The 20102-nt window shown below is 31.1% G+C and overlaps 1 protein-coding gene across 1 annotated transcript; it reads right to left on the bottom strand.

The window, feature by feature from the left end:
• Positions 1–226: 226 nt before the first annotated feature.
• Positions 227–3149, bottom strand: LOC131618387 (MADS-box protein SOC1-like). The gene is made up of 7 exons (XM_058889620.1): positions 2322–3149; positions 1500–1584; positions 1222–1283; positions 1038–1137; positions 917–958; positions 776–817; positions 227–656 (listed from the first exon to the last, which is right to left on the bottom strand). The coding sequence occupies exons 3-7, from the start codon at positions 1257–1259 to the stop codon at positions 486–488; spliced, it is 393 nt and encodes a 130-aa protein (XP_058745603.1). The 5' UTR covers positions 1260–1283; positions 1500–1584; positions 2322–3149; the 3' UTR covers positions 227–485.
• Between the last annotated feature and the right edge of the window lie 16953 nt (positions 3150–20102).

The following is a 20102-nucleotide window of genomic DNA, read 5'->3' as shown; positions in this document are numbered from 1 at the left end:
ATAATTTTTTCCTCTTGTTTTTCTACAAATGATTCCATATTTGCAACTATCTTATCAAAGAGAATGTCATTGAGTCATTCCATATCAACGAAATATTTCCAGCAGTAGCTAGCCACACTAAAGGAGACAATTACTTAGCAAGCATATTTAACCTAAATTCTAATATAAGAGAGAAGTTATAGATATCAGGAAACTCCCTTATATAAAACCCTAAAAACCTGCCAACAATTATCCTTATTATACGGTAGAAGTGCTTTACTTCCAACTTCCAAGATTCTTATATAAAAGTACCATTACAATATAATCATTTAAACCATAGCTAGGTTTGAGAATATTATGAAAGAAATCACTAGTCTTAGAATTCATCATTACAATTTATCATCTGAATTCTTAATGATGAGAGCATAAATACGGAAACATATCCAATATAGAATGAGACATTTTTCCTCACACTTATTTTCATTTTCATAATCACATCAGAGAGATCAATTAATCCTCAACTTTGGAGAAATGCGCCTTGTTCGTGTTTCTGGAAGACCAATGAATAAGTCAGTCTCCACATCTGAATTTGGACTACTTTGATCTGCATAAGCTTCAACCTCAACTACATTTTCTCTCTCATCCTTTTTTGCTTGCTGTGATGAATAACTATCATACTGCAGAAGAATTCGGATTTTTCGTTATTCCATAATAACCAAAATATCCATAAAACTAAGAGAGAATGTTTCAAGTTTGATACCAAATGTTAAAGTTATCAGATAGAAAGTGAATTCACCTTCTCAGAGAGCCTGGTATTTTCAGCAACTAGGGTTTTTTCCTAAAATATATTCAAAATAATTTTCTTCAGATCAGAATCTGTTTTATGTAATGCTAGGTTGGAGTTTTCTTTTATATACATTATATAAAGACAGCTTACCTTTTCTTTTAGCAGTTCAATTTGTTCTCTGAAAACCTCAGCCTGAAAAATAGAAAGTTTCGTAAGTAAAAAATTTCTATAAACTTTTAAACTTTATATGATTTTATTTTATCATTCTAACCTTTTTAAGTCGAATATTGGTTATACTCCTCTCCAACTGTTGCTCTATCCTTTGCAGTTCATCAATGGAACAACTCCCTAAACCTTCTCCTAAAAATTTTCTGCAAAAGCGCCATATTTTAATCTTAGACATTGATTATTGTAAAAATATTTGTCAGTACGAATATAAATTCGAGATGTTTAACCGTTTTGAAGTCTCAAGAAGATCAATCTTTTTCATCATGTTTTCTACTTCTTCCTTCAAACGCTGTAATATATAAGGCAATGTCATTCAAACTTCGAGTCTCTTACTAGCTACTACTATTAACATTATAAGAATCTGTTAATAATGACAAACGACTATGAACAATCATTTCAAGGAAACACATAATTTTCAGCATCTATGAAATGTTTTCATAATTCAAGCATATAGAAATTCAATCATATTAAAAGAGTATTTAAATTCTAGATGATGAATTGGAACCTGAGTATTTTCAAGTGATTCAGATGTTGTTGGAGTATTATGAATCCTGGTATGACTGCGGTATCTTTCAATTGTTTCTAGAATGCTGCAACATTAAAACCAATGTTACTCAATACTCATTAATTCAAGGTTATATTTGCTAAGTATGCATTTGCTAAGAAAATGGGAGTGGAATTAGGGAATCAATTAACTTTTGTATGAATGAGACAAACAATATGAGTCACAACATAAGACCAAAATCATTTTGAAGTTTAGCTTTCAAAAAAAGTCTTCTTCTGACATTAATAATATGGCTATGCTTTCTCTGGACAATTGAATTATGCCGATGAATTGCTATACAAGAATTTTGTTGTAAGTTGCCAAACTTATTCTAATTGGGTTGGAAATTTAACGTGAATTGAAAGGGTCATCCTATTTTGATGAGAGTTAATTTCAATAGAATTAAGTATAAATATTAATTAATTATTAATTAATAATGAGTCACTCTTCAAAATTTAGTTTTGAGTAAGTAACTCCCTCTTTAAGAGTGTTCGCGGCGGTTTGAGCGGTTTTGACGTAAAAACTCATCCGAACCACAAGAGGAAAAAGTGTGCGATTCGTTTTGGTTCGGTTGACTTTTAAAAATAAAACCGAATCAAACCAAACCAATGCGGTTTGGATTGGTTTGGTTGGTTCAGTTTTTTTTACAAAAATTTATTGAGCCATACATACACATATTGATGACAACATAACTTTGTATTTAGTCATTTATGTGTTATCAAATAACAACAAAATTCATCATATTTGAATAACAACTTTCCATTTAATATACAAAAATAATACCTCTGTTCTTTTATGCAGAGATGTCATTCCCGGCCGCTATCCCGGCGCTCCGTAGCGGAGCGGCCCCCTCCCGCGCGGGATACAGGGTGCGGTAGCGGAGATGCTGTAGCGGGCGCTACACCCGGGAAACCGTATAGCGGATCGCGGATTGTTCCCGGGCGGAGCGGTTTATCCCGTTTTCTATGTTTTTTTAGACTTTTTTTCTGTACTTTGATAAGAAGAGGAGAAGAAATACAGAAGAAACAAGATGAAGAAGTAAAGAAAGCAGTAGCCAAAGAAAGAAGACGAAGAAGGGATACACATTTTCCCAAAAAAATGTTGAAAAGTAATAAAAATAATTAATATATTGAATATTGTACCACCAACAGCTATTTACAGCTGTAAAAGAGAACTTTAATAGGCACAGGTAGGTCCCATCACGTGACTTTCCCTCTTTTTGTCATCTATAACTCTCTCTCATCTTTATTATTCTTTTTCTTAAATTTTTAATTTCACAAAAATAAGCTAAAAAATGACTAAAGTTACAAAGTTATAAATTAACCAAACCAAAGTTACTGAATCCTGTTCCCAAGTAACAACTACTTCTAATTAAATAATATCATTAATAATAAAAAATAATAATAACATATATCAGTTTAATCTATTATTATTTTATTAAGTAGATTTTTTTTAAATTTATTATATAATTTATAGTATTACATGACATGTTTCATAAATTATTATATAATTACTAACATACAAAAATTTATCCCGCTATCCGGGATACCGCTATTCCCACTATTCCCATTCTCGGAGGTCGGCCGCTCCGCTCCGCTATCCGGGATTAACAACTCTGCTTTTATGTAAGAGACCTTTCACTTTTAGATTCATTGAATAATCAATGTATCTGGTATATATAATGACTAGATACATTAATTATTTAATGAATCTAGAAAAGTGAATTGTCTCTTATATAAAGGAACAGAGGTAGTATTAGATAAAAGAGGAATTAAAAACATAAAATAGTAGCATAAAATAATATAAAAAATATTATAATGAAATAGAAAAAAAGAAGAGATGAAATATTAGGGAAAATGAAAAAGAAAGAGAAGAAGAGATGCGATTATATAAGAAGAGGAACATTAAAAATGTAATTGGAAGAGAGAACAGTGGAATAAAATAATAAGATGAAAAAGAAAGAACTTGAGATATGAAAGATTAGAAAAGAATATGTGATATATATTTGGAAAAGAAGATGAGAAGAAAGTGCAATACCGCTAAGAGAGATTTGAGAAGACTTAAACTGAAACCTTAAGTGTGCGGATGAGAAAATCATTCGTAATTGAAAGGTTAAGGAATAATAGGTTTGAGTTTGGGTTAGATATAATGTGGTTTGGTTCGATTTGTAAAATACAAACCGAACTAAACCGCGCGGTTTGTTAAAAAAAGGCCCAAACACATCTGAACAAAATGCGATTTTTTGCGGTTTGGTTTGATTCGGTTCTGTGGTTTTCTATTGGGCCGATTTGGTTTTGAACACCCCTATCCCTCCCATTATTTCTCTCCACTCTCCCATTATTTTCTCTCCACTTAGTTGAATCATTTACTATTAATTTGATTCTTAAGTTTATTGGAAATGTACGCCAGATTTCTAAATTTTTGAAATCTCTCTTCTTCCTCTCTATTCTCTTCATCTCAATACAAATTCTTTCTTCTTTATTTTTCAAGTGGCCTTGTGAGCCATCAACGATTGAAATTGTTTCATATACTACAAGTAGTTTAAACACCATCTGAAAGAGTATTTATTTGAACGATTCATCACAGTGCAAGTGATAATCGTAACCCTTTTGTGAACGAGCTATTTTATCCGGGTGGCGTCGTGGTTATTAATAGTTATTTTGCATAATTTTGGCAGTACCGCGAAACGTCTTAAAGAAAGCGTGTTGTTCCACGACTCTGCCGATAACTTCCTCCGTGATAATCTTTTCAAAATCCGAAAAAACAACAATTTTAAGACGTTTGTATTAACTGCCATGTCTACTAAGGAAATTATCGGAACTACCGCAGCCGCTACTGTGTCTGAAAAACCATTTAAGTTTGAGGGTTCTCACTTCAAAAAGTTGGCAAGCTAAGATAAAATTCTTCTTAATTTTAAAGAAGGTTGCCTATGTTCCGACTGAGGATAACCTTTTTGCTCCTTCTAGATCAATTGAACTAACTAATGGTAAGACACCGGTGGAATCAGACGGGACTCCAAAAACGTCTGATTTAGACTCTGCTGCAAAAACTAAAGATGCGGCAGATAAGTTACAACTTGGGAAGGAAATCGCCCTATGGCAAGAGAATGATTATCTTTGCAAAAATCACATTTTGAACAGTCTTGCTGATGATCTGTACGATTACTACAGTAATTATTAGACTGCTAAACATGTAAGGGAGGCTTTGTAGAAGAAATATGATAGAAGCAGGTCCAAAGATATATGCTGTCAGCCGCTCTTTGAACTATAAGATGGTGGGTGAAAAATCTATGGAAGCTCAGAGCCACAAAACTAAGAAGATCGCTCATCAAATCATTAAAAAAGGTATGCCCCTCAATGAAAATTTCAAACTGGTGATATCATTGACAAATTATCCCCTGGTTGGAAAGATTTTAAAAATGTGCTTCGGCATAAAACGAAAGAGTTTTCAATCAAGAGTCTGATCACTCTCCTCCGAATTGAAGAGGAAGCTAGAAAACTAGATCACAGGATTAAGTCTTAGTTGTTTCTAACAACAAACAGAGATTTAGTGCGGTTCTGAAGCCTACAGGGAAACCGTTAAAGAATCAGAACCGCAATGTTGTGAACCAAATTAAGAATGGGAATCCCTCAAGGGACCCATCTGCTCCGATTTCTAGACAGCAACCACCAACTCAAAGAAATGACGCTCCGATTTTCACTTGCTATAATTATGGAAAACCGAGTCATATGGCTAAGAGATGTAAGAGCAGGCACAAACCTGTTGGCTCTAATGCACAGGTTAACCTGATTGATGAGAAATTCATTTCTATGGTCATTGAAATCAACATGGTTGGTGGAATTGATGGTTTGTAGGTAGACATTGGCACCTTTCGTCATGTCTTCTATGATTATGCTATGTTCAAGTCATACACGAATGCTGAAAAATTAGAAAGTGGTGTTGGGAGATGCTCAAACCACTGATGTTGTTGGAATTGGAGACATTGAGTTGAACTTCACCTCAGGAAAGACTTTAATCTTGAAGGATGTCATGCATGTTCCTGAACTTAAAAAGAATCTTGTTTCTGATTTTCTTTTGAATAAGGCAGGTTTTAGTGAGTCTATAGGGGCAGATTTGTATACCATCACTAAGAATGGTACTTTTGTTGAGAAAGGGTACGCCACTGATGGCATGTTTAAGTTGAATGTTGATTTAAAGTAAATTTCTCCTTCAGTTTACTTTTTGTTTGATTTTAATATTTGGCATGCTAGACTCTGTCACGTTAATAAGCGAGTTATTTCTAATGCAAGCAACTTAGGCTTAATCCCTAAATTAAATGTCATTGATTCAAATAAATGTGACTATTGTAGTCAAGCTAAAATAACTAATACTTTGCATAAATTAATTATTAAAGAATATGATCCCCTATATCTTATACACTCTGATATATGTGAACTAGATGGAACTTTAACTAGAAATAGTAAACATTATTTTATCACTTTTATTGACGATTGCTCTAGTTATACTTATGTATACTTAATGAATAATAAAAGTGAAGCGCTTAACATTTTTAAGATGTATGTAGCTCAAATTGAGAATCAATTTAGTAAAAAGATTAAGAGACTTCAAAGTCATAGGGGAACTGAATACGATTATGGGTTATTTAATGATTTTTAAATTAAACATGGAATTGTACATGAAACGACTTCTCCATATTCTCCTAAAAATGAATGGTAAAGCCAAAAGAAAGAATAAAAATCTTATTGAACTTGTTGTTACAATTATGATGAATTTTGGTGCTGCACCTCACTGGTGGGGGGAAATTTTATTGATTGTTTGCTATGCCTTGAATAGAGTTCCCAAGTCAAAAAGTAAGATCTCACCTTATGAAATATTAGAGATAAGGCAATCAAACTTGTCTTATTTGAGAACTAGGGGTTGTGTGGATTATGTTAGGATTCCAGGTCTGAAACGAGTTAAACTCGCTAGTAGAGCATATTAATGCGTATTCATTGGGTAAGCAGCAAACACTAAGGCATACAGGTTTTATAACCTAAATGCAAAAGTGATCATAGAATCAAATGATGTTTAATTCTATGAAGACAAATTTCCTTTCAAATCGAGAAATAGTGGGGCACCCAATCAAGTCACATTCATGTGATAAGAAGTACAGAAAGCAACGACAATGTAGAAACAGAACATCGAACAAGTAAAAGAGTAAGAGTTGCTAAAGACTATGGGCCCGATTATGCGGCTTATAATGTAGAAGAAGATCCAATAAATCTTCAAGAAGCACTGTCATCTCTGGATGCAGATAAACCTAATTTCCTTTGGTCGATAGAGGAAAAGAGAAGATTTGAATGAGATTTCAAAACAAAAGATTTCTTAGTCATGTATTTAGATGATAATTAACTTTTCTATCTTCATAATTGTAACTCCGCCATATACTCTTGAAATGATATATGAAGTTTATCCAAGTGTCGAGCAAGAAAGAATGAACACACGAGGCCAAGAAGATGGATGTTTCTTATATAAATGCTTCTATAAATTTAGAAATGTTGAAATAATGTTAGAACTTTGTCACTAACAAATTTCTAAGATTTAAGAGTTGGAACCAGAAACCTGATCCGATCCTTAAATCGAGGTATGAGAATATTTACGATTTTAGGAAAAATTGAAGAAGGAAGAATTCATTGAGAAATTGAATGATTTAATTCAATAATTACTAAAGGATGAAGGCATGAGCTCAAGTCCAAAAGAATTCCTAGAAACTTCAACAAACTCCTGTGAATATAAATTAACTTCATAAATCTCATTAGAAAGAAATGGTCTCAGTAGTTGAAAGATCCTCGAAGAATTTAACATAAAAAAGGATATTTTCATCTAGAAGAGATTATAAAGAAAAATATTCATCTAGTGAAATCTTCAAGAGAAGAAAATTGAAGAAAGTCTCAATGATCAACACAATTTAATATTCAGCATCAAGGAGGAACCTCAAAGAATCAACCTCAGGCAAAACCTTCAAAGAATATTTGTCCAACAAAGAAGATGAGGTTTTCTTGAGAGCATCTCATGAAGAAAATGAATGTGAGGTAACAAATATATCATACAAGCAATTTTTTTTATTAAGTGCTAAGTTAATAGACAAAAATTATAATATTAAAAAGCATTATTTAGACCTTAAAAAATATCTTGAGTTTCTAAAAAAGAGTAATGAAACGCTTAAGTACGAAATAGTTCATATTAGAAACCTAATTGGAACATACGAGACATGTGTCTCAATGAAAAAGAAAGTGACATATTTGCATGAAACCCTAAGTAAATTTATTAAGGGAAAAAGAAAACCTTGATTTGATTCTATCAAGTCAAATGTCTTCCTTAAATAAAACTTGATTAGGGCTTAATTCTAGTAGAACACATAGTAAATGATTAAATAGGGAAAAAGTAAATAAACCTATATATAAATGTTCTCAGTGCGATAGATTTAGTCACCTATAGCTTTTATGTTTTGATAAATTGAGAAGATCTAAAGGTGATAACCTTAGACCTCTAGAATTACTAAAGTACTAGGACCGAAGAAAAGTTTGGTACCAAAGGTGAAAACTTAACGTGTTTTTGCAAGGATGCTTTGCAGTTTTAATGAAGTCGTAGTGCATATTACGCAAAGCAAATAATATAATTTCGAGTATGTGGTCGTGCTTACTTGATGTGAAGCTTATGATCCAAGGATGCTCATTGATGGTGTATATCAATGATTATGATTAAAGTAAATTTTTATTGAGGATGGTCTCAACATTTATGATCCATGACGATTAGATGACCTCTTAGTAGGTTGAGAAGATAAGTCTGCGGTGGACGAATCTATCTTGTGTTTAAACAACTCTTAATCCAAAGATCCTTAGAGAAGGACAAATAACATGTTGTTGTAGTTCCCTCGAAACTGGGAGTTATTATCAAATTTATTTTGCAATCGAGGTAGTACACTGTTTAAAGGTTGAATAATCAGAAAATTCTGATTAGTCATTTAAATAAGTGGTCTTTAATTCGCTCATCACTTTAAAAATTTATTTTACTAATAAAATACATGAGTTCTTAGATTTTGTTAAGAAAGAGGTGCAAACAGAATGAGCAAGAGTGCAAAAAGTATGAGAACCAAGGTGGACTTTAACCCAAGGCCAAAAAAATCCAAAAAGCCTGAAAAAATATGCTAAACAATGGATTAGGCTCTGGAACTAATCAATTAGATATATTCAAAATTCAAAATTCAAAATTTTGGTGCAACAAATAATTGATTAGGGACATGAACTAATAGATTAAACCTTGAAAATCAGTGCACCGACTAGCCCCAACGTCCACCTTCCTGAATTGAATGTACCTAGTCAATTAGAATCCTCGTATAATCCATTAGACAGTGAGTATATATAGAGGTATGTTTTCTCATCTTTATCATCTCATTCCACCATCTCCTTTGTGCATTGTTATAGTATTTTTTTTAGAGCTTTTTCATCTCTTCACATCACCACAATAACATCCAAAAGACCTCGCACCTCCTAATCATTATCCTCCTACCACTTTGAAATCTTTTCAATACAAGAACAATAAACCAACTTTACTTGATACTTTGTCGATAGAGCAATCTTTGAATCTCGCTACTTGGATAAGCAAATCTTCAAATAGTTCAATTTTTTTTGAAGCCTTCACCACAGCCGAATTGAGGAACTTTTTCTCCAAAGTACTTTGATAAGTGCCAAGTTGTAGTTATTTGTGTATATAGAATTACGACACTTATCATATCTTTTTCCTCAACTTATGCGTGAACGCGTACATTTTTGTTATACTTGTACATATTAGATATTATTTACGTTTTTGATTCATTTATGTAAAGTTTGATAGTTTTCTAATCATTTTGTAGGTATTGATGCGTATATGGAGCATGAGCAATAAAGTGTCGAAGACACCGCTTCAAACGCGTGATTTTGAGCAATTCATCGGTGGATAAGACTCAAAATAAGGATGATAAAAATCTTCAATTTGGTTTCCATTTATTCATTGTTAGATAGAGCATGGAATATGCTTTCCAACGCTTCGAACCGGGCGCAAATCGGAGTTACGGTTCTCAAGTTATGACAAAAACAAGATTTCATTTTTCTATTGAGCGAGCTTAGCACGGATTTTGGCGCTATGTGCGGTCTGGGAGCATTTTTGACAAGTTTAGCTGAAGAGAGCCCGCTTAGCGTGGATTTTGGAGCTAAGTGCGGTCTCGGTGGTTTGGAAAGTCATTAAATAGAGAAAAATCACATTTTTTAGGTTATGTTTTAGGGTTTTTTTGTTCCCAATCTATCAACCATCATTTTTTGGATAGATTAGCTTAGAAAACAACTATGGAGCTTGCATTTGATTGATCGGAGGTAGATTGATCATCGATCGGAGCTGACAAACCGGGAGATGTTTGGTTCATTTCTCTTCTTCTTTGTGTATTTGTTGGGTTTTGTATATGTATTTACAAATCTTTGTTGATTGTTGTCTTAGATTTTTGCTCTGTACTAGGGATTTGGGTTATTGTAGAGATAAACTTCTTGAATCCTTATCTAGGATGATTATCTGTTAGTTTCTGAAATTTAGATATAGATTTAAACATAACAATCTATATGGGTGTCGAAGCTTAATGCTTTCGTGTTGGTTGTGTCGATTGAGAGATCGTCGATACGATTGATATGAATGTCTGCTGTGTTGTTCAGGTTGGCTGAGAGATTGTCGTCGAGGTGATATAGTAGTTCTTTCTACTTTGGGTTAGAAATGACTCAGGGTGTGAGTGATGCTGGGTGACATTGACGAGTATTGTAGGTTGAGTATAACCAGTCGATAAATTTAAGTTTGTGATAAGTAGATTGTGTGAAATACTTGAAAAGTCTTATCTTTTTAAAGAATGAATTATTTTTGTGTTAATATTTACTTTTCCGTTTTCATATTTCAATTGATTTAAACCCGAGCTCGAAAACATAGAAACCGTTGTACGGCATTCTAACGACCATCTCTGTGGACACGATAATTCCCGGATAAATATCTCCAAATTTTTTGTTGCATGCGCTCTGAAGTTAAGAAGTGTAACTCCCCGAATTTAATTAATTATTTAATTAAATTAATCAAGGATTTATTCGTTGGAATTAGTCGAAGTCGTGACTTATCGGTTTTATTCTAAAGGCGTAATTGGATTAATATGTTGATTTGAGCAGTTAAGTTTATGGTCGGATTTATTAGTCGGATTAGTCGGAGAAATACGAATCGCGAGTTGATATTATTTAAGTTATGGATCGATTGTAGTTGTGGAATATTATTGGGAATAATATTCGTTTATATTATGTGACTATTTAATTATTTACCGTGTATTTTATGATTTATTTGATATAATATAATGTAGTTAGTAGTATTGGGCCCAAGTTAGTGTTAGTAAGTGAGAGGTGCTAATTAGAGCCTATTAGTAATCATATTATTTGGTGTTTTTAATAATTACTTATTTATTTAGTTATTATGTGATGTAATAATTATTTAAGTATTTAATTATGTGTGTGTTTGTGTTATTTGGCTTAATTGAGTAATTAGAGAGATATTATGAATGGGTCTAAGTGATAGAAATATGATACAATAGATGGATTATGGGTTAAGCCCATTAGTGAGATAGTAAGAGTGAGGGTTTTAGAATTTAGTCTTATAACTCATTTTGGGGAAAAAGAGGTAAAGAAGAAAGGAAAAGAGAAGAGGAGAGGAAGCTAGGAAAAACCTCATAACTCTCTAAGGATTGGCATGATGATGTGTATGATAGAGATTAGGCTTCATAATTGAATATCCATGTTTGTGTGAGAATTGCAATCTTGATGTTGTTGATGAATGATTTGTGGAGCATTTGGTGGAATTGATAGAGGTTTATATGATAGAGTAGTGTTGTGTATATGGTTGTGTATGATCTCTAATTCTCTCAATTTCATAAGTTTATAAAATGTTAGGGTTTGGTAGATTTCAAAATATTTTGTGAATCAAAGCATGTTTGATGATGTTTGTATGTGAACCCATGGTTAGAAACATGTTTAGGAACCTTATATATGTGCTAAATTGTTATCAATTCTTGTATAAGTTGTATGAGGGTTAGTGGTTGTTGTATGAGGTGAATGGGGAAGAAAAATGGTGATTTTTGGGTTTTTACGCAGCATGAGTCGACCAATACAATAGGCAGGGTCGACCTGAGCAAACCCGCAGGTTATCCAATTTTTTGACAGATTTTTATAAAGGCCATAACTTGAGTTTCCAGACTCCGATTGATGCACCGTTTGAAGCGTTAGAAAGCTAACGCAATGAACTATACCATGATGCAATAAAATTATTCATAGGATATAGTATCCTATTATGTTTATTAGGATTAAGTGATGAACTATATTGTGCTAACATATGAAGTATGCTCTTTGCTATGAATGGACATAACTGTGTTGTAGTATAACTTGATGTATGTTTTTCTTATGAAGATACAATGCTATTGAGATGATGATACGTACTTTCCTTATGATGAGATAATTATGTATTGTGATGAATTAATAAATAAATATGCTTTTAATTAAGAAGTTGAACTAATATGTTTATGTTGTGTTTTATGGATGTGCATCACTTGAGTCGCATCCATTGCATTGTTTAAGTTGACCTAAATGGCAAATGTTCAAATTGGCCTAAATGGAAAATGTTCAAGTTGGCCCAAATGGAAAATGTTCAAGTTGGCCTAAATGGAAAATGTTCAAGTTGGCCTAAGTGGCAAATGTTTAAGTTGGCCCAAGTGCCAATTGTTTAAGTTGGGAGTTTTACTCCAAATGGTACCACATGCATACGCATAACACGAAGTTGCATTTTGAATTGTTGTGATTATGATGTGAATGTTGTAATGTGTTGATGATTTAGTTATGAATATGAATATGTTGTTATGATGGATTGATAACCTTGTTGTGATGAAAGTTGCATATGATTAAGTCGCATATTAAGTCGTATTTTTGAATGGTTGTGATGATGAAAAATTTGGCATACTGTGTTGATGTTATCGTTGTGAAGTTGAAATTTTTGTTATGCTTTGTTGAGTGTTTGTTTATGATCAAAGCTGTATTATGTGGATAAATTGTATAGTTGTAGTATTTGTTGCATGAAGTGGTGAAATTATGTATGATTTATATCTCCTATATTATTTATCATGAATTCCTTTATATTGTAAGATATCTCACCCCTTCTGCTGATATTTCCCCTACCATAGGAAATGGGAAGGTACTCGAGAATAGCTGTGGATGTTCGAAGTAGTTTTATTAAGTATTTTTGTTGCTCTATGACAAGTCAAGAGGGTCTGACTCTGATATGTTGCACTCGGGAGGATAGTCGTTATTATTTAAGTTGTTGTATTCCAAGTTAACATTTATTTAAAGTTGAATGAAAGATGTTTCTAAGTTGATTCTAATTTATAAGTTGAAGTTGGAAGTTATTGAATAACGTGGTGTTTTCCGAATGCTATGTATCCATGTTAAATGAATTACAAGTTGTTTGTGGTTTTAAGTTAAAATGTGACATCCCATTGTATGTTGAAAATTTTTAAATTACTCTGATTTTCGCTTATAATTTGGGTAGATTTGAGGTGTTACAAGAAGCGTCTCATTCAACTAAGCCTTGAAAAGTTCAATGAAGTTTGATACTTATTGTGCAACAACCAAGTGTATGATGAAAGTGAAGAAGGTAACGAATCCAATGTTGATCTTGCTACTAATTCCTTTTTAACTGATCAAAACTCCATCATTCCCACTCCTTTCACCGTTGGTTTGATACGCCAGAATATTCTATTAGTTCACTATATGGTGAATCATGCTTTCTTCTCGAGAAAGGGTAACTCTAGCTACATTAAGAAATCGGACGTACCTCCTGTTGGTTTTTGGAAAACAGGTTGAGAAAAAGTGGGTTGATGTCGTGATTCATCATATGATGGATAATAGAAAAACACGACTTTACTATATAATGAACTAGTATAGAAAATCCTGATGTACTCTGGCTACGATTTGGAGGGGAGGAATCAGATATCAAAGATCAAAAATAGGAAAGAACACCTTGAGTCAGATGAGGTTCGAAATTAAAAATAAGGAATTCTTGCACCACCTCTAAAGGCACCACCAAGAGGAAGACAACAAGTAGAGAACACTGACCTTCCTCCTTCTTCCTCAAACATCCTCAACAACCTCCGTGAAGATAAAAAGTTGATGATAAGGACGCATATGAGAACAAATTCAAAGCTTTGTCACCTCATTGAGAAACTCAAGAAATCTCATCTTATATCTCTAATTCTATCTTGTGAGGATGATGATGGAGAGGCAAACTAGTTCTTTGCTTAAGAGTTCTTACTCTATTGTTTTTATGTGTCTTGCTCTTTTGTTTTGCAAATGTCTTCCTGTACTTTGATTTTCTATTAAAATATATTTTTCCTTTAATCATAACATAATTAAAAAAGTGGTGGTATCATTATCTTATTATATTATATTGTCGAATTAATTTATATTCGATAAAAATAAAAGTGAAAAACAATTTTAATATACATGTAAAATTAAAGATAACATAAAAATGTAATAAACATCTATATATATTAGATTCTTTTATATTGTATAATTATATTCGTGTCAACTCAAAAGAAGATGTAATGTTTCATATTTTTTAGCAACATCCAAATTACATATCTCATGATGAATTTTTTTTTATAAGTAAAATCATATCTTCAATGAATTTTGATAATGTTGATAATTATTAAGTTAGTGAAAGGTTCGAGTGGGATCAATCAAGACGAAAGAAATTTGTAATAGTATTATAACTTTATTTTAGAATATTAGACGATAAATTTATTTTTATTATTATTTTAAATTAATATAACTAAATTCAAAATTCTAATACTATTATTTCATGTATTTCGTTAAAATTTAATATAAAATTTATATATAAATGTCTTATATATTTTGATGTTATCTTTAATTTTACATATATATTAAAAATGTTTTGCGTTTGCTTATTAATACTTTTTTTTTTATAGAATAAAAATTAATTTGATAATATAATATGATAAGATAATGAGACCACCAAATTAAATTATTATATTTTTATACTTAATCAAATCTTAGTTAATGTGGTGAAGGCAATTATATATTATGCATATAAGAATAGTAACTTTCTTTGCTTTTCTGGTTATAATAGTAGTTATGATTATATTTTATGTGTTTGATATCATTAAGTTTTGATTTTAGTATAGATTCTGTTAAAAACCAGTAGCTTAAAATACAATTTTTTTTATTGGTAATGTTGAATTCTGAGATTTTCAGCCCTCAAATTTCTATATGGTTTGAAATGTTGTGTACTCAAATATTATCAGATTCAATGACACAATTTGAACATAGAGATCAGTAAAATCTAAAACAAAGACAAGGGCACATACCTTGAACTAGAAAATTCATAAATTCTCCCTCTTGGAGAGAAAACAATAAGAGCAACTTCAACATCACACAAAATTGATAGCTCAAAAGCTTTCTTCATCAAACCATTTCTTCTCTTTGAGAATGTTACTTGCCTACTTGTTGCGTTCTCTATACGCTTCATCTGTGTCTTTCCTCTCACCATCTTTGCTGAAATCAAAACAAAACAACAAAAAATGGTATGAAAATTATAAAAAGAAAAGGGGATGAAAATAACAAGAGAATTTAAACATTATTTGCAAGGAAAAAAGAAGAAAATATTAGCTTTTAAGATCTAGAAAAGCTGTAGGAGATGAAAAAATTGCAAGAGGTTTATTAGAATCACTTACCAACCAACTCAACCTAATTTTTAAGGTTGATTGAAAAAATTGAAGAGAAAAACCAAAATATAAAAAGTTTTCAACGCAAAAAGTGACATAATTGTCAAAGTATTTTGATGAGAAAATTAAATAGTGTAAAATAGCTTCCTAGGATGAGGTCTATTACAAACACCTAGGTTAAGGATTTATTTCTCATTTGAAAGAAGTGATTTTTCTCAACTTACCAGCAAGAAAAGCAACTTCAAAAGGAAGCAGATTTGCTCTAAATATTGAGAAAATGAAGGAGAGAAGAGATAGGAATAAAGGGTTGAGTCTAAAAAAGGAAAATAAGGTTAAAAATAAATAAGAGCTAAGGAATCAGAAGAAAGAAGAAACTATGCATCCCCAAAAGTAGTAATACATATAAATGAGGCACTAAGTTTAAAGAAAAGGGCTTGATTTGGATTTTACATTCTTTTTTAGCTAAGAGTGAAAGAAAACACACATAGCAACCTTTCCTAATTAATCAACCTTATAATTTGACATCTTTGTTTCAACAAGCTATACCCCACCATACTAAGAAACCAATCAATTGTTTTATATATTTAAAAGTTGAAACCCTATAATTTGCTTGTTTTGGTAAAATCATTAAATGAAACTCTACTGGCCCATAAAGAGAAATTTCTAGATTAAAGTCAATAGTAATAGTATTATGAAAATGATACCGCAAAATTTTCTACCAAAGGAAAAAATAAAATATTTGTATGTGTGTAAAGTAAGGACACATTTAGGTATTTTTTATTGTGCAGGATTATTTGTTGGTGCAAGGACATGTATGGGTGGTAGTGTTATTAATGAATTCATGAAATATCCTCCTTAATATGCAGAGACATTTGACTGTAAAGACGGGTGTTTGAATCGTTAGTCATAGGGAGAGTTCGACATTTTCTATGGCCCCGCTTCTAGGATAGAGTTGGATTCGTCCATTTATTTGGAGTAATTGGACTCCGTCGATGATGTTTTCTCTTGATAGCGTATGCAAGACAAACTCCTTACTAGAGAGAATTTGTTGAGAATAAGAATTTGTTTTGACCCTACTAGGCTTTATCGTTCCTTCTGTGAGTTTTCAATTGAGTTAGTTTCTCATCTTTTTATAATTTGTGAGGTAGTCTCGTCGGTGTGGTATGAAGTTTTTATGTGGCTGAGATGACAAGTTGTGAGGTGACAAGTTCTTATTCATCTGGATCCTAGGATGAAGTCTTTTCTTTTTTTTAGGAGATAGAATTTAATATATTGGTGGTTATCTTCTAGTTTCGCAAGTTGTAGTATGATCCATTTGAAAATTTTGAAATGATGTCATTTTTAATAGTCACAAAGAGAGAGATAGTGTTAAAGGAGACGAATATCTGTTTGTTTTAGAAATAATTTTTGGATAGATCTGGGGAGAACTCTTGCACCTTCACGAACTGATTTCAAAATCATATTGAGTGGATGTTTGTCTTGATTCAAAGTGTAGTATTGGACCTTTTATTCGTCTTATGATGTGATTTGATATGTTGATAGTAAATCTAGTTCGTTTGAGGTCTAATACGTGAGTAGTAAGGGGGTTCTTAGATAGCATTGGTTTGGTTTTGGGTGGGCTTATCTTTTTAATACTATTTGATTACTTGTGTTATTTTTTTCCTCTGTTATTTATTTCTTATTTGTAGCGATTTTCAGACATTTCTTCTGGTTAGTAGATACTTTATACTTGTTGGTAGTTTTACCTTTATAATATATTCTATTTGCTATTAAAAAAACAATTTATGTTTTTAATTATTTTAAATAAACAAAATCAATTTAATAGAGGAATCATTTAATATTATATTCATAATACGAATATAGAGAATTTTAAATGATTTACATATTTATTGTTATATAATTTAATAGCGTGTTACTTTAAATATAAAATATATTATTTTTAACAACAAAAATTTAACATATAATTAATTAAATATAAATAAATAACTATCTATTAGAGTTTTGTTATAAAACATTAAAAATAGAGAAAAGGGGTGATGCACTGACAGTGTAAAATATTTTTACATTGTCAACCAATCACCATCCATGTATCTAATTAAACCACTTTTTTATTTAAAAAAAAATTAATGACATGGAACATTTATGATTTTCTATTGGATGACAGTGTAAAATTATTTTACACTGTCTGTGCTCTACCTTTTAACTCTTAAAAATAACATTTACAAGAATTCATGAATACAATTTCACCGTCTTAAAAAAAAATAGTTATGTTTTATATTAACGGATTGGATCTTGTTAAAAAAAAGAGAGAGACTTATACTTGAGAGAGAAAAATTTAGATTTAAATGTAAGTGGTTAACTATAAATAAATAAATACAATATTTTTTTTATATATAAATTGGAGTATTCTCTGTGTAATTGTAGAGACTAATCTTTCGGGTTATGTAAAATTATATAGGTGATTAAACTCGATTTTATAAGGTTTAACTGCTTGTTAGGGCATATATTGAACTCATTCTCTAGTTAAGTTGGAAAAAACTATAGTTATCTCATTCAATAATAAATAAAATGTTTAATATATGATAGAAATAATTTATATATTTGATACCAATAAATAGTATCTATAAAGACTAATCTAACTAATAAAAGCACATTCAATTTCATTTTTTAATTTTAATCTAACTAATAAAAGCACATTCAATTTCATTTTTTAATTTTAATATATTCAAAATTTATAATATGTACAAGAACCTTGAAGAAAAAAATAGAGCAATAGTAGTGGTGCATAATGTATACAGCAAAAAAACAAAGGAAAAATGGTACAATGCCACTTGTGTTCGTACATAAACCTGGCCAAGTAGCCAATAACGAATCGTAAACGTAGCACTTTGTCTTCAAGTGTTATCATCATTATCTTATTTTTTAGGTTCTCATTATCATTACTATTTTTGTCCCATCATGATGCCCCTTTTTATTTTCATTTTCTCTTTTTTGTAGTAATGGCTTTTGTACTTTCATACAAATGATATTTTTAAATTACAGTTTATTTTTATATTAGTCAGTCACTTGTTTATAATTAAATGTAGAAATTAAAGGCTATAAATATAATATAACAAAGTTGTGTAACATCTTCTACTTATCTGTTATAGTGTTAGTCACCTTCTACTAAAATATGTAATCAGATGTTCATGTAATAAAATATAATTGAATGATTGTATGAAAGAATTTGCTATTAGTGAAACATGAGAAACCGCAGTTAAGGATAGAAAATAGACAAGACTTAAAAAAAACTAGAAATTTTATTCTTGCATCAGCTGGTAGTGGTAGGGGTAAGCTATATTAGAATTTATAAGACTTGAGTTTGCCCTATGATAGATTTGAAAGGTCTGAGTCTGACTTGTGGTATATAATAAGTCTGACCTAACATTTTTAAAAGCTTGACATGGCTTGGAAGCCTATTTTCATTATTTTCTATTAATTCATATTATTTAAGAAACATTATAAGTCGGCCTATATATGTATATATAGGTTGGCATATTTTATCTTTGTTCTAATATATATGCATATATAGGTTTATCTATTTAGCTTTTTTATATATATATATATATATATATATATATATATATATATATATATATATATATATATATATATATATATATATATATATAGGGCATATCATATGAGAATGCCATATTTCGATAATTTTTCACTTGCCGTTTTTCCAGATTCCATGTTTTTCTTTGTTAATTAGTAATTCTCAAAATATTTGTTATATCAATAAACAAGAATAGACAATAATTGAAAAGGAAATATTTCAATGATAATAAAAAAATAGGACAACAGATAACTATTTCACAAATTCAAACTTCTGACTTCATTCAACTTCAACATTTTCTGTATTAACTATCTCTAACTGAGAGAAAAGTTCATAAAGAACTCTTCCATACGGCATGAAGAAAGTCATTTCCTCCCGAGAGATGATTATCATTTCCTTTAAGAAGTCAAAAATGGTAAGAGGAAAATTAACTCTAACTCTGCGGACAAGGAAGTACAAGAGATGTTTGTTATCCAAAGTAATCGTATCCAGTAGTTTCTCTCTTGGACGGAGATTTTACACTAGAAGTTGAAAAATCAAACTTTTACAATTGAGAGTAGAGTAGCAGAACGGGTGGATTTATCTCTCTTGGCATATATTAGGTGTAGGTGGGTTGAGTAGCTATATGGTTGATCAATCTATAATATTCAACACAACTACCTTCCTCTTTACAATTTATTGTCTGAGAAATTAGTGATGGAGTAATGCTGATAGGAGAGTCATTGACATAGGACTGGATTACCTTAGCATCATGATCAGTTGGCATAACATATGCATTTAACCATAATTCTTTAACGAAATTAATGTAGATGGGATCATGAAGAATGTCAAAGTAACCATTCAACTTTTTTTTGGAATTATATTTCCTTATATCAAACTTGTGTTTTTCAAATCATCCAAATCAACAAACTTTTCATTGATACAGAAAAAAAGATTTTCATCCATTTTTGAAGAAAATAAAATACTTTGAAACTAGGTTTGAAGACACAAAGAGTTGGAAATGTGACGTTGAAAGTAGGTATATTGTTTAATTAACTCAAAAGCCTTATTGAAAATCTAATAGTTACGTTAAGTTTTGAATAGGGATGATCATTGCTATTCTAGTGATATGATTCCAATGCGTACCACATATTAGAAATAAAACCAC

Source organism: Vicia villosa, linkage group LG7 (assembly GCF_029867415.1).
Source record: "Vicia villosa cultivar HV-30 ecotype Madison, WI linkage group LG7, Vvil1.0, whole genome shotgun sequence".
NCBI lineage: Eukaryota > Viridiplantae > Streptophyta > Magnoliopsida > Fabales > Fabaceae > Vicia > Vicia villosa.
Note: the sequence above shows the minus strand (reverse complement) of the source record. Positions and strands in the feature narration are given on the sequence as shown.

What these genes read in the sequence shown, in the direction of transcription:
- LOC131618387 (XM_058889620.1), bottom strand. Translation starts at nt 1,259, where the DNA reads ATGATGAAAAAGATTGATCTTCTTGAGACTTCAAAACG. An exon ending in TTGAACTGCTAAAAGAAAAG is followed by an intron (nt 818 to 916) that starts GTAAGCTGTCTT and finishes AATATATTTTAG; the next exon opens with GAAAAAACCCTAGTTGCTGA. An exon ending in ATACCAGGCTCTCTGAGAAG is followed by an intron (nt 657 to 775) that starts GTGAATTCACTT and finishes ATTCTTCTGCAG; the next exon opens with TATGATAGTTATTCATCACA.